General features: G+C 42.0%; 2 protein-coding genes across 3 annotated transcripts; both read right to left on the minus strand.

Moving 5' to 3' along the window:
* Positions 1-242: 242 nt before the first annotated feature.
* uevld (UEV and lactate/malate dehyrogenase domains) lies at positions 243-4,449 on the minus strand. Of its 2 annotated transcripts, XM_085281728.1 has the most exons (12): positions 4,313-4,449; positions 3,632-3,716; positions 3,483-3,548; positions 3,191-3,354; positions 2,963-3,104; positions 2,782-2,876; positions 2,540-2,645; positions 2,123-2,293; positions 1,877-2,041; positions 1,520-1,607; positions 1,265-1,388; positions 243-1,109 (listed from the first exon to the last, which is right to left on the minus strand). In XM_085281728.1, exons 1-12 carry the CDS (start codon positions 4,352-4,354, stop codon positions 945-947), a joined length of 1,413 nt encoding a protein of 470 aa, XP_085137854.1. In that variant the 5' UTR covers positions 4,355-4,449; the 3' UTR covers positions 243-944. The 2 variants fall into 2 exon arrangements, with proteins under 2 accessions (XP_085137854.1, XP_085137855.1); XM_085281729.1 differs by lacking the exon at positions 1,877-2,041.
* spty2d1 (SPT2 chromatin protein domain containing 1) lies at positions 3,815-13,480 on the minus strand. Its single transcript, XM_085281727.1, has 7 exons — positions 13,412-13,480; positions 10,818-10,979; positions 10,418-10,532; positions 8,616-10,274; positions 5,785-5,944; positions 5,616-5,693; positions 3,815-5,470 (listed from the first exon to the last, which is right to left on the minus strand). Exons 2-7 carry the CDS (start codon positions 10,878-10,880, stop codon positions 5,377-5,379), a joined length of 2,169 nt encoding a protein of 722 aa, XP_085137853.1. The 5' UTR covers positions 10,881-10,979; positions 13,412-13,480; the 3' UTR covers positions 3,815-5,376.
* Positions 13,481-14,318: the final 838 nt, after the last annotated feature.

Genomic DNA, 14,318 nt, shown 5'->3' on the forward strand with positions numbered 1-14,318 from the left:
ACAACTTGGACCTTAGCTCCCACACAAGTATATTTTGGCTTGCTGGAGTATTCTGTCATGTGACCTGCCCACCAATTGTGGATCAGTACTCCTTTTATGGATCTGTTTGGCATCAGTGAGATTTGGGCTCAGACCAAAGCTTTTGTGCAGTTATGCAACTATGAGTTTTATAAAGAGACAAACCCGGGTTATCTGTTCTTTTTTTTTTTTCTCTCCTCTTTTCTGCAAAGACAATTCACAACTGCTTTCAGATATTTATTGCACACCCCACAGTATCATATAGTGTATATACCTCAATATCAAGGTGCTTAAATTAGTTTTTTTATTTATTCCTTTACACAAAGTACATTAGGGCACGAGATTTAAATTTAGACCTTTAGAAGTTCCTTAATATTAAATATGAAAGAACATTCCAACATAATCCACTGATTCAACGCCAGCATCCTACAGTACGTATAATATTCGTACTTCATATTTTATCTGCAGCCACCCTGATTTTTCTCCTGTTGGAATGGGTTAAACATACATTTTAGGTATAAGTGCACTCTTGTCTTCAACTTTGGTTGTTCTTGACAAAACAGTTAAAGGCTACAAGCGTCACAAGTTTTTATGTTTTTGCAGAAAGTTTCTGTACATTCATGTATCAAGTTGTGACAAATTGTCATTTTTACCCAGACAAAATGAACGGCTTGTCATAGATGTGGTTACTGGGAACACAAAATGCTGTCTGTACATTGACAGTATTGACTGATTTGCTATACACTGAGGAGAATGGATGAACAAATGCTGTGATTAGGTTTATATAAATTCAAAATAGAAGTAACGCCTGTAACCTAAAAACTTTAGTGCAAGGAGAAACCACATGCAACCTCAGCACAGACACAGTCCACCCGCTGAGGACGGGGTAGTAAGTAGCACAGCTACGCCCACACCGCTCGTATCGTTCATATCCTAAGTTGAGCCATGAGGTTGGAAAGGGAGGTAACGCTGTTCCTTAGTTTGGAGTCTTCTTCCTGTCCCAGTGACACTCCAGCTAGGCGTGTGGAACCGTTTACTCCCATAATGCACGGCAGACTGAGGAACACCTCTACAGCTATGCCACCCCAACCCTAAAGTAAACAGAAAAGGCTTTTTTTTAGAACAAGATAATCAATGACCTTTCCTACAATGCCCTGAAAGCATCACACACTCACACTCTCTCACACACACTCACTCACATTATTTGAATTAGTTGCTTCAATAACAAGCCACTTAGTGTTGCTACCTGAGCAAGTGTGGAGACAGAGTGCACCTTCCTCTTATCTGTCAGGACACTATTTGTAATGTCGGCGATAGAAAGGCCCACCGACCATGACCGCTGGCCTCGATTTTTCATGATCTCAAAGGCTCTGCAGGCACAAATTAAAATAAACAATTTTTTAAAAAGAAAAATATTTACTTAATTGATCAAAAATGCACTTATAATATTTTACAGTTATTATAACATTTTGTTCAAAGTTATAATAATTCATTCCAGTACCTGTCTAACAGTGGTTTGGTAGAGCTGGATCCTTGGGCAATCTCAGGTGATGCACTGGAGTTCAACCCAGAGTTACTCATCACAGCAACTGTGAGACAAAAACAGAAACGTAATTGTTTGGGTGACTGGTGTTTTTTTCCAAGTCCTTAGAATAGAAAGAAAGTACAAGTTGAACCGGTAGTGCAGCATTACTGCTTATGGTTGAAATGGTTGGGGGAAAAACACGTGAGGTGAATAAATGGGTTAAGACATATCTGTAAATGGAAAAACCGTCAGTGTACAGGTCAGGAACTCACTGAAGGAAAAAAAAAAAAACCAACAAATATTTAAATAGTCAGTCCTTTCTTTCTGGCTCACTTTTGTTATCTGAAAGTTCTCCTATGACCCAGGCTGGTTTGTGTGTGTTCAGGTTGATATCCATGACATGACTGAGTCGCTCCGAGTCCAGGTTACACCCTGCTCCAATCACATGTGTTGGAGGCAAGCCACTCTGCCTCCAGGCAACGTGGGTCATTATGTCCACTGGAGAGAGTGAGTGACCGTACGTTATTTATATAATGAGCCGAGCAGTCAGTAGAAGGCGTGTCTGCTGCTGTTACCGACCTGGTTGTGATGCAATTAGCATCACTGCGCTAGGGCTGAGACGTGCCAGACTGGGAATTATTCCTCTGTACAAGTCAACGTTGGTCTGTACCACGGTGACATACGACTGTTCACTGCTCCATGCGTTTGCAGTCACCACGACCACCCTGGAGCCTGCAGAGGCTGAGATATCTAGCACAGCAGAGACAATGGTAATTAATTCCTGCAGACCTGTCACAGCAAAACTTGTAAAAGAAAAACACAAAGCTTAGGCATTGTTAATTCAGCAAACATTGACTGTGGCATTCCCATTCTTGTTCAAATGTTTTCTTTTTCCTCTTTCCTGATGAGTCATCAAATATGCTCTCTACACAAGCACAGTGCCAGTCCTCTCCCTTCTAATCAAACTGACATCACTGGTGACTCAGCGTGACGTACCTCTGGATACTTCAACCTTTGGCAGACTGAAAATCTCCAGATCTGTACTGCCACCCTTGGTGGAACTCTCAGCGACATCAATGAAAACCAGTTTATCCACTTTACACTGAATGAAAAGCAAATAACAAGATAAACCACTTCTGAATAGTAAAATAGGAATTGCTAACATCTGAAGCTGGTGAAATAATAATTGTATGACATAACAGTTTATTAAAAAAAATACAATAAAATCAGGTGATTACCTTGGATAAAATGCTCATCACTGATGCCATTCCTAAATCTCCTCCCCCAATAACTGAGACTTTGTTGATTGGTTGATCGTGATGGCTGATTCCACCTGAAATTTAGTAAAGCCATCACTATGAACTACTTGTCTCATTAGTGATCATCAGTTATAATAAAACTATATATTAGGAGTTGCACCATCACTGATACGGAAATTGGAGACAAACGCCAGGAGCTCATGGGGATCTTTCTTGTCTGTTGTGGTCTTTGAGGACAATGGAGGGTCTTCCTGAAATTTGGTAACCATCTCATTCAGAAGACCCACCACAGATGACTTTGGCTGTTACAGAGGAAACGAAACAGCAACATTTCAGCACCTTGTCCGCTTTTAATTTTAAATTTCAACCAGACAGTACAAGATCTTACATGATCCCAGTTATGAAGGCCAGGTAGGTGGATACGTCCATGGGCATCAACGTGCTTGCCCTCTCTGATGACCATGTTAGAAGTGGGTTTCAAGTGGCATATGGGAGGAGTGAATGGGAAGGAGTCCAACAGCCACAGCTGAATGGGGAAGTTGTAGGAGCGACCTTTGGACAGAGACACCTCAGTCAGTACAAAATTATGACCTCATGCTCAAATTAGTGATGCTATTAAATTATACAACTCTTTCTATCAAAATTGGGAGGCAAGTGAGAAGAGTTTGGGTCAGCCACACCTTCATATTGGACCGGGATGGTGCCAGTTAATTTCAGAAGGTCTTTTTGGGTGCTGTCACTAAATGCTGAAATATCAGTAAAGATAGTATAAGTTTAATGTTCTTGTGTGCGAAGGTCAGCAGTAAATGGGTTTAATGTAAGAACTTACTGTATGTGCCTGTGGATAGCGTCATCCCAGGATAGATTCGATTGATTTTCTCCAACTCCTCAACAGCAACATCACGAAATTTGTACTAATATCAGGGGGCAGAGAAGGAAGACTTAACTGTTTCGTATTTGGGTTATATATTACACACATGAGGTATATTGTACCACATCAGTTCTCTACAGATTTGGGTCATTACAGTAATCTTTTATTTACATTAATTAATTTATTTGTGGCTGTAAGAACATTTGTCATCGTACATTTATTCTGACAACAAAACACCCAACAATTACTTTTATATTGACATTTTCTTGAAGGGTCCAACAGGTCATTGCGTATTGCTGTATTCCACACCTACAATGGAAATGCTCATTGGCACAAACAACAAGTGAAGCACAATAATACTGCAGTCCACGCAAAGTTAGACACGAGTAGAAAGCAGCTCAGTTTAGCACTTTTTAATTGCCCTTCCTGTCTCATTACTATTTTAAATAAGTTACCATTCTGTTCTTTTTTCCCGTCTCATTGCCATCCAGGTTTCTCTCAGACTTCAGTAACAGAGCTGGTTCGGCTAGTTAGTGAAGGGAGACAGCAGCTAACCTAGCCTGCTATACTACCCGGCAATTATGTTTTGAGTTTTAACTTAAGAGGATCTTTCGAAGCAGCTCGTAATAAATCACTAACCTTCGAAAGAATCCGCTGGATTTTCTCTGACGTGAGGTCCATCTATTAAAGCACGACTCCCCGAAAGAAAATAAAAAATAATCCTCGTTTCTTTTGATTTCCACCAGACTGAGACTTTGCTTCCACTTGAACTCTAAAAAACAAACTTCCGCAAACTTTAAGGAGTAGTCAGGCGACACAGGGCGACGGATCCCGCCCACTTGTGACATCAACTACGGCAAAGTGGCAGGTACAAAAACATATGTAACGCCATTACCACACTGTATGAGCACAACCTTACATACTGACCATGCCAGTTTCTTTAAATAAAATAAACAAAAATACTCGACACAATTTAGGGAAGGAAATCGTTTTTGCTCTCTCTTCCACAGAAATACAAAGCAAAACATTGACTACCTGCTGCATTGCATTTGCAGTCCAAAAAAAGCTTTAGATTGTCATACTCTGAAAATGCAGACATAAAACTAAACAAAAGCCTTAATGCATTATTGTCAGTCAGATCCTTGCAAAGATAAAACAAAGTATCAAATGGTAATGTCGTCTACATTTTACTGAGTTTACAATAAAAGTCTGGAAAAATATGCAACAACTTCGCCTCAAAAATAGCATGTCATCATTTATATAACATTTCATGTTAGCGTTTTGTTTTGTTTGTTTGTTTGTTTTAAAAAGAGGAAAAAGAAAGAAGAAAGAAAGAAATCAATCACACTTTTCCATTACTGTAGTTGTTGATGCCAATCTTTTTTGTTTGTTTTTTTAAACAGATGGGACTGTAGGTATCCCTGCACTCAGCAGGTAAAATAAATAAGAAAGGACAATGTGAGAACTTTAATCCTAGTGCCTGAATAATTTGTGCATATTGTCTTTTTTAAGCCTTCTTTTACTAAAATTCTTCCTCTCCAGTTTTCTTGAGATGCTGCTAGGTTTTATCTAATCTCAGGGAGAGAAGCAATGACAAAGCACCCAAAGTGGACAGTCACTGGGTTTTGTATATCCCTTTGTCGCATCTCTCAGCAAAATGAAGAAAATGATCTTATTTTATTCCTCTCAACGACAATGAGGCCTCAGTTCATTTTTTTCCTCTTGACGTTTTTTCTTTTCAGCTCTTCTTCCTCCCTTCTTTCCTCCTCCAGATCCTCCTGCACAGCCATTCTCAGGCTAAAGTGGCAAATCACAGAAATACAGAACAAAACATTATTTTGTATTTTTTTTTAAAGGAGTAGACCACTATGGACAAATGGCACACAGACAGAAAAAGAAACTGAGGTCCCCCCCCCCCCCCCCCCAAAAAAAATCTTATTACCTCCTAGCTTCTTCTTTCTGCAAATCTTTCCAGCTGCTCTCCATGAATTTTAGTGCATAGTCACTCTCATCTCTGTATCTGCAGAGGTTGAAAACAAATATAGAATTTGATTTTCAGTTCAATTAAATGGATTTTTCCTTACATCAGACCATGTAGTGACACGCCTTACCTGCTTCGATCATAGCCAAAGATTTCCTTTATGTGCTTAGAAATTTCCTCCTGCACCTCACCTCCATCATCAATAAAATCATCCATTTCTGAGTCATACTCATCTTCCTCATCCTCATATTTCCTCTTGTATGCAGATGTGATAGGTGGCAGCATCGGTCCTGGATAATGAATATAGAAATTACTTTCAAAATGCGGCATATCAAATTTTTCCCTTGTCAATATAAACATAGTAGGGAGAAGACACTGAAATTATGTTTTGTCTGAGGTAGGTCGCAGCTCTGCGACACAATAATGAGGACAAAGGCTGTGAGTGTTGCTGACACTTCATTCAGTTGGGCAAACAAACCCTTTGCCCTGTAGCAGACTGTTGTGTTTTTTTTCAGGCTGTTAGCAAATGTTAGCAATTTTAAATATGATATAATAATTCTAGCCTATGCCGCTTAGGATTGCTGGAATTGATGCTTTTCCACACAGACCCCACCCTGCAATCCACACGGTCCAAACAATCCACAGTCAGTGTCCTGACACAGACACAATGTAACACCCCCCAGATGTCCCATGTTCATGCTCCAGTGGGTAAGAGCTGTTTTGCAGCAGTCAACACAATATTACGCTGATGGGTTTATTACTGTGTGCACAATGTATAATACAATTTCCTTTGTATTGTGTTGCTTGTGGGTTACGGGAAGTTGTTTTTTCTCTCTCTCATATATATATATATATATATATATATATATATATATATATATATATATATATATATATATATATATATATATATATATATATATCTCAATCAATGCCCCACAGCTGGATACTGGAATGCCTAGAATTGTACAAGATCAATGGGACCCTAAGAGCCTTCATCAGGAACTCAATGGGGATGTGGCGTACAACACTAGAGGCCAACTCCAAGCCCATAGCACAAGTCACCATCAAGTGCGGGATCTACCAAGACCAAGGAGATGCTCTGTCCCCACTGCTGTTCTGCATAGGCCTGAACCCCCTCAGTGAGATCATTAACAAGACTGGCTACGGATACCGACTACAGAACGGAGCAGTTGTCAGCCACCTCCTGTACATGGATGACATCAAGCTGTATGCCAAGAGTGAACGAGACATCGATTCACTGATCCACACGACCAGGCTATACAGCAATGACATTGGAATGTCGTTCGGACTGGAGAAGTGTAGTCGGATGGTAACAAAGAGAGGGAAGGTAGTCAGAACTGAGGGGATTGAACTACCAGAAGGCAACATTGCAGACATAGAGGACAGTTACAAGTACCTGGGGATCCCACAGGCGAATGGGAACCATGAAGAGGCCGCTAGAAAAGCTGCAACCACCAAGTACCTGCAGAGGGTCAGGCAAGTCCTGAGGAGTCAGCTGAATGGTAAGAACAAGATCCGGGCCATCAACACGTACGCCCTGCCCGTGATCAGGTACCCTGCTGGGGTAATAGGCTGGCCAAAGGAGGAGATAGAAGCCACTGACATAAAGACAAGAAAGCTCCTTACCATGCATGGAGGGTTTCACCCCAAATCCAGCACCCTGAGGCTGTACGCTAAGCGGAAGGAAGGGGGCCGGGGACTGGTGAGTGTCAGCACCACAGTCCAGGATGAGACAACGAACATCCAAGAATACATTAGGAAGATGGCCCCAACTGACCGAGTGCTCAGTGAATACCTCAGGCAGCAGAAACCCAAGAAAGAGGAGGGAGACGAGGAACCATCATGGAAGGACAGGCCCCTGCACGGTATGTACCACCGGCAGATAGAGGAGGTGGCTGATATCCAGAAATCCTACCAGTGGCTGGACAAAGCTGGACTGAAAGACAGCACAGAGGCACTAATCATGGCAGCACAAGAACAAGCTCTGAGCACAAGATCCATAGAGGCTGGGGTCTATCACACCAGGCAAGACCCCAGGTGCAGGCTGTGTAAAGATGCCCCAGAGACAATCCAGCACATAACAGCAGGGTGCAAGATGCTAGCAGGCAAGGCATACATGGAACGCCATAACCAAGTGGCCGGCATAGTGTACAGGAACATCTGTGCCGAGTATAACCTAGAAGTCCCGAGGTCAAAATGGGAGATGCCCCCAAGGGTGGTGGAGAATGACCGAGCTAAGATCCTGTGGGACTTCCAGATACAGACGGACAAAATGGTGGTGGCTAACCAACCGGACATAGTGGTGGTAGACAAACAGAAGAAGACGGCCGTAGTGATCGATGTAGCGGTTCCGAATGACAGCAATATCAGGAAGAAGGAACACGAGAAGCTGGAGAAATACCAAGGGCTCAGAGAAGAGCTCGAGAGGATGTGGAGGGTGAAGGTAACGGTGGTCCCCGTGGTAATCGGAGCACTAGGTGCGGTGACTCCCAAGCTAGGCGAGTGGCTCCAGCAGATCCCAGGAACAACATCGGAGATCTCTGTCCAGAAGAGCGCAGTCCTGGGAACAGCTAAGATACTGCGCAGGACCCTCAAGCTCCCAGGCCATATATATATATATATATACACACATACATACACATATTACACTATAATATGAAATACTCACCATTTATATGACCTATACATTTGACCTACAAATACTTTTTGCTTGTTTTGTTACAGGTAACCATTGCAATAAGAGTTCAAATGTTGAATGTTATTTAAAATGTAGAGAGAAGTTCTTTGTATGGTGCTTAGTGTTTCTGGATTATGTTCGTCAGGCTATTTGTAACACTACTAAATATCCTCGTGACTAAAACACTAAACAGTGTCCGTAACTGAACCCATGATTAACTTAACTTAATTTCATATCATTATTTTCACTCTGATTGTTACCTGGTGGCCTGTTCATCATAGGTCTCTGTGGCATCCCCGGCCGAGGTGGCATCCCCGGCCGAGGTGGCATGCCTTGCATCCCCGGCCGAGGTGGCATGCCTTGCATCCCCGGCCGAGGTGGCATGCCTTGCATCCCCGGCCGAGGTGGCATGCCTTGCATCCCCGGCCGAGGTGGCATGCCTTGCATCCCCGGCCGAGGTGGCATGCCTGGCCTGGGTCCACCAACATTCTTGGATGAGATGGTCTCTGACACTACAGTGCACTTTGGTCTTCCAGGTCCTAATCCACTACTGCTAGTTGGTCTTCCTGGTACAAGTCCTCCACTGCCAGGCCGACCTGGTCCACTTCCTTGAGGTCGGGATACAATACTTCCAGGATGACCTTGAAGGCCACTACCACCAGGCCTGGCCTTTGGCACACTACCAGATGTTCCTCCAGTTTTTGACTGAGGCTGGCTCCCAGCCTTAGGGGGGCCACTCAAAGAAGGTCTCATCACTGAATTTCCACCTGATTTTGCTGCAGAATTCATTCCAGACCGTGGTGGTTCTCCCCTTCCGAACTTGGGGTCTCCATTTGTGGGTCCCTGCTTTGAGGAGCTACCCTGACTAGGCTTAATCTGTTGAGAACTCACCTGTTTGGACTTCTGGCCTGTGCCAGCTGTACAAGAGGGCCTGTTCCCAGGAATACCTGAAACTTTTCCTTGAAGTAATGACGAGCTTTCTCTTCTGAAGCTAAGGTCACTTAAGGTGCTGGATTTGTGGCTAGACGAGGGCTTTGGGGCCCCTTGTTTGGCTAAAACCTGAGATGACATGGCTTTTGAAGGTACTTTACTGTTTATGACACCTGATGAATTAGACAAGCTTGTCTTGGATTTTTCTTTATCACTGCAAGACAGCTTGGTTCTTTCTCTATCACTACCAGAGAGTTTGGAAAAAGAGAGGCCTGTATCATTAAATACTGTTGGTTGTGACTTCTTTATTGACCCACTGGGCACACTTTGTTTTTCTAAGCAGATCTTTTGTGGTCTGCTGTTCTTCTGTTCCCTCTCAAAAGTGTTTTTTTGACTTGAACTATAACCAGACTGAGACTTCCCATCTCTTCCTCTGTCTGCCTTTGAGTTTTTGTCTTTGTCTTGTTTCTTAGCCTTGCGCTCAATCTCCAGTTCCTTTATCTCATCTGCTGTGCGCAGCCTTTCCTCCTTTTTCACTACTTTGGGTTTTAGATCAACTGGTTCAAACTGTTTCTTTTCTGCCAATTTGAGCAAGTCAGCAAAGTTCATGGAAGGTGCAGGGGGCTTGGGCGGCCCATTGTTTTTTTTAGAAGAGGTTTTGCCACTACTACTGCTACTATTTCCCGCTATTCTCCCAGGCCTCAGTGGCTCGGGCTCGGACTCTGGCTCTGAATCTGTCTGTTCATACTCGTAGTTGTCCTCATCATCCTCTGGGTCAACTGTATTATTCCTAAAACTTCCCCCATTCAAGTCATCTTCCTGCATATCATGTTTTGATCTCCTCTTTTTGGGAACCTCTACCACTGGGACACCATTGTAGCCTCTGAAGTTATCCTTAGTTCGGGAGGCCATGGCACGCGCTTTACGGTCTGACTTTAACTCAACCCTCTTGGCTAATAGCTCCTCTTTCTGTTTCTTCATTTCCCATTCTAGGAAAAAACACACACACACACACACACACACACACACACACACACAAAATGAATGAAGAACAATCTGTATACAACAGCCCATAACTAATAAATCCCAATATTCTGCATTAGAAACTTAACAGTTATTAAATCATTAATACCTTTCTTTTTGTTTTCAGTGACTTGCTTCTTCAGAAGTGCCTGCACAGCAGCAGGATTTACACCCTTTGACTTTGGGTCCTTTTTCGGGGGTCCAGCTTGTAAACTGTATCTCTTCTGCTCAAAGAGAAGAACACATACAATACAAGTTGTAGTTTATGGGGAAAGTGTACACTCTTGTTTAACATTTACAGTCCTCCCCATAATGATATAGCAAAAATGGTAATCTAATGTCACAATAAAATGTAGCATGTTTGTACACGTCTATACAGTATGACGACAATGAAAGTTGGCTACATTAACAGACCCTCCCTGATCTGTTTTTTCACACACATACCCACAGATGTTAAGTTTTCTCAGTGGCATGAGTAAAACGTCTGCCAGCGAGAGCCTTCTACTCACCTGTACACTGCTGAGGCCCTGGTTTTGTGAGGCGATGTTCAATATGTTATCAAAATCCATCATTTCGGTCGGCGATGTAGGCTGGCTGTTTGAAGACTCAAGTAGGAGTGCTGAATGACTGTTTAGCTTTCAGGCGTTTCCAAACTTTACTTAGCCAGACAGCTGTAACAAACGACTGTATCAGTAACAGTCTACTGTAGGACATTTGCAAACAGAGTAGTTAATCCTACTTTCTTCACAATAGCACGCGTTAGCAAAGTTAGCTAATCTAACGTTTGGCAACGTTAACGTCAGCTAACCAAAAAGCTCGAAAGGCGAACTTCCGCTCTGCGCTGATAACGCACCAAACTAAGGGAAACCCCATCAAAATTTGCGTATTCAGCACCTACAGATGGACAAAAACCTCCAAATAACAAAAAAATAAATAAATCGAGCACAACCGACGCCGGGTGTTAGTAGAGACTAGCAGCTGGGTAGAACGAAAATTAAAGGTCCGAAGAGCTACTAACGGAAGTAAGATGACTCACTTGTGCGTATATCCGGCTTTGTGGGAGTACGAGTCAGAAAACGTTTTAGTCCGAAGTGTATTCGTGTAATATTTTATATGTGAGCGAGTTTTTGATTCATTTTCACGAACAAAATAATAACCCAACAAATTAACTTCCAAATACAAATATTTATTTTTGTTGACGCGTGTCCGCTGAAGACAGGACGATGACTCTGAAAATGTCACATGGTCCTCCTAACCCATAGACTGCATCTTATATACACTATAAGATGCAGTCTTATAGAAACTCGTTGTTTGAGAAGCGGTGATCCATCTTGATCGTGGATAAAGGAACCGACTGTCTGTTCGTATAACGGGACTTCCAGAAGTTCCTCCATACACTTGCCGGATACATGTATGAGGAGCACTTCCGTTTTCGGCCCCATAGTTTCCTTACGCAATGTCCGTCCAGAACACGTTTTGACAGCTGCAGACCACATGGTGTCGCCACTACTGTGGAAATCTAGAACACTAGAAATTTGATGCGAGGTATCAACAGAGCTGTTTCCACGTGTCTTTTCTTTCCTCGTCAAATAAATAAATAACGTTTATGTCTGGGTCAAAAAAGAACACAGAGAATGCTACAACTTGTTTCCAGTGTTGGAAATATTTACAATAAAAATCATGTAATAAAAGAGGACAGGCTTACAAAAGATAATACAACAATCTTGGAGAGTGAGTGGATGCCTATGGAGAAGAAGTGTATTGGTACTGTTTTTCAAAAACAAGAGTGTGACGTACGTACAGAGGTGTCGTTACTACAGAGCAGGGGCGATTCAAGGATCAGAGCTTTGGGGGTGCTGAGCACCCAGAGAGCTGCCCATCCAGGCAAGGTAAACTTTACTCATCACGATGAGACTTCTTCCTTGTCTCTTTTAGTCCCTGCATCCCTAAATGTCTCCAGTTGTCCCAAATTCCCTCTGACTGTCTCCTTGGTGCATTTAAACCCCTGTTCCTCCCTGTCCTCATCGTCTGTTGTCTTCATCTCCATTATCAGTCATCATAATTTTACCCTCTCTGTGCAAGTCTGCAAATTTCGTTATTAAATCATAAGATTCTTAAATTCATCAAGTCTCTCTGTGCCTGGGTCCTCGTCACAAAACATGACATCACTGTTTTGTACATTTTAACACAATTTAATCCCCACATTTGTGAAAGAAAAGCAAAACACTTTTTTGACAAGTCTGTAACAAAACCATCAAATCTGATAAAGGTTATTTAAATGCTGCTAAAGAAGAATGGATTGGAATTTTAAAAAAAACTGATGATGAAAATGATGCTCATAGTGAGTAAAAAGTAAACTGAGTGCATTTTTTGGACAGAGATTCACTTTTAAAGTGTATGTATAATATAATACAGATACATAAAAAATACACTCCAAAAATAAAAGAGTCCTTGAAATGTACAAAATATTATTAAAAAATTAGGAAAATTGAGACACCTTGGCCTATGGTATAATGTATGAAAAGATCTTTACTGCAGATACTACTATGGCTCTGCAGATTTTTTCTTTTCTTTTAACCTATGTCGCCTCACCTTGAGGTTGGCAAATCTGTCTATCACATTTTGGTGGTCAAGTCTCTCAAGCATCTCTTTCTCAACTGACATCACAGCCAGGTGCTGGAGTCAGCTTTGACCCATGGTCCTTCTCAGCCAGGTATGGAGCTGACTCAAGACACTAAAAGACCTCTCACAACCACAGCTGCTAACTGGGTTTGTTAGGGCAACCTGAATAACAGTTTTCAGTGTGGGGAAGATCTGATTATCCAGAAGATTGTACAATGTTAACATATCTGGAATGGCACCAGCCTCACTCTTGAGCTTCAAAAAGTCTTTGGCAACCGTGACTTCCTCTGACTGAAGCTCAATATGGTAATGCAGTGCCAGGGCTGACAACCCAGTTTGTTTTGCAGATTCTGTATAGCAGCTTTAATCTAGAGAGAACACAACTTCCAGATTGTATGAGTAAAATTAATTGGGGGGTTTTTTCTTTGCCAGTTTAACAGTTTTTGTTTTGCCTGTTAGTACTCCCTGTCTGTTTTCTTACCTGGTTCTTCCTGACCTTGTACTTTCTCCTCATGCTCCCCTCTTTCCTCTCTCCCTCTTTGGACTGACAATCATACACAAATAGATTGTATTCAATTAGATAAAAAAAATACTATTAAGATCACTAATAAAAAAGTCCTCTCTCAGTGTACTTTCAACCAAAAGGCAAATAACCAAACCACATGTACATCTAATAAAGGATATAAATATTGAAACACTGATCCAACATTACCCAAGGTACTAACTAGTCAGTTAGCTAGTTAGGTTTTCAGTTAGGGTTCAATATCGGTACATACACATATGACAAAAAAAACAGTTTCTCTCATTACATTTCAAACAGTTGTAGCAACAGTGGTAACAACGGCAGGCTACAGACAATGTTAAGTTTTAGATTTTAAATAGGCTATATACATTTCAATGAGATCAACAGGACAGTCAAATATCGCTGATGTTACTACAGAGGAGGACGGTTTGTAGGGTAGCAAACATCATTGGAAAACAAGTTTTCAACACTGCAGGTTACCTGGGTGTAATGTTTTTCAGCTAAAAAGAAACATGGCCTTCCACCTCCCCTCCGCTGCAGCCACTATCGCTCTGGCACAGCAACGGCGCTAGAGCCAGAGCAGGGGAGAGCCGAGCTGGAACAAACCATTTTGGGAGGGGGGAGGGGTTATCTATACTTTTGTTGTTAAAATGTTCCATCTCAATTAAGTACTGTATGCTTTTTATATTTTTAGTAGTGTGTCCCACAAACAGCAAATATCTTTTAAAAAAGTAAGAAATCTTTGGGGGTGCTTTGATTCATTTTGGGGGTGCTGAAGCACCCCCCAAAATGGGCTAAAATCGCCCCTGCTACAGAGGCATAAAGCTGATGAGCCACGATAGCTAGCTAGCTAGGAAACAGTTGT

The sequence above is a fragment of the Mchenga conophoros genome, linkage group LG7 (genome assembly GCF_057382185.1).
Source record: "Mchenga conophoros isolate Kocher_MC1m ecotype Shallow Benthic linkage group LG7, M_conophoros_male_GT1.1, whole genome shotgun sequence".
Taxonomy (NCBI): domain Eukaryota; kingdom Metazoa; phylum Chordata; class Actinopteri; order Cichliformes; family Cichlidae; genus Mchenga; species Mchenga conophoros.

Excerpts from the sequence above, each read along its gene's own strand:
- uevld (XM_085281728.1), bottom strand. The coding sequence starts at position 4,354 with ATGGACCTCACGTCAGAGAAAATCCAGCGGATTCTTTCGAAG. Across the intron at positions 2,294-2,539 it reads AAAGGTTGAAGTATCCAGAG|ATATCTCAGCCTCTGCAGGC; the intron begins GTACGTCACGCT and ends CTGCTGTGCTAG. Across the intron at positions 1,389-1,519 it reads ACCAAACCACTGTTAGACAG|AGCCTTTGAGATCATGAAAA; the intron begins GTACTGGAATGA and ends TTGTGCCTGCAG.
- spty2d1 (XM_085281727.1), bottom strand. The coding sequence starts at position 10,880 with ATGATGGATTTTGATAACATATTGAACATCGCCTCACAAAACCAGGGC. Across the intron at positions 10,533-10,817 it reads AGGGCCTCAGCAGTGTACAG|AAGAGATACAGTTTACAAGC; the intron begins GTGAGTAGAAGG and ends CTCTTTGAGCAG. Across the intron at positions 10,275-10,417 it reads CACTGAAAACAAAAAGAAAG|AATGGGAAATGAAGAAACAG; the intron begins GTATTAATGATT and ends GTTTTTTCCTAG.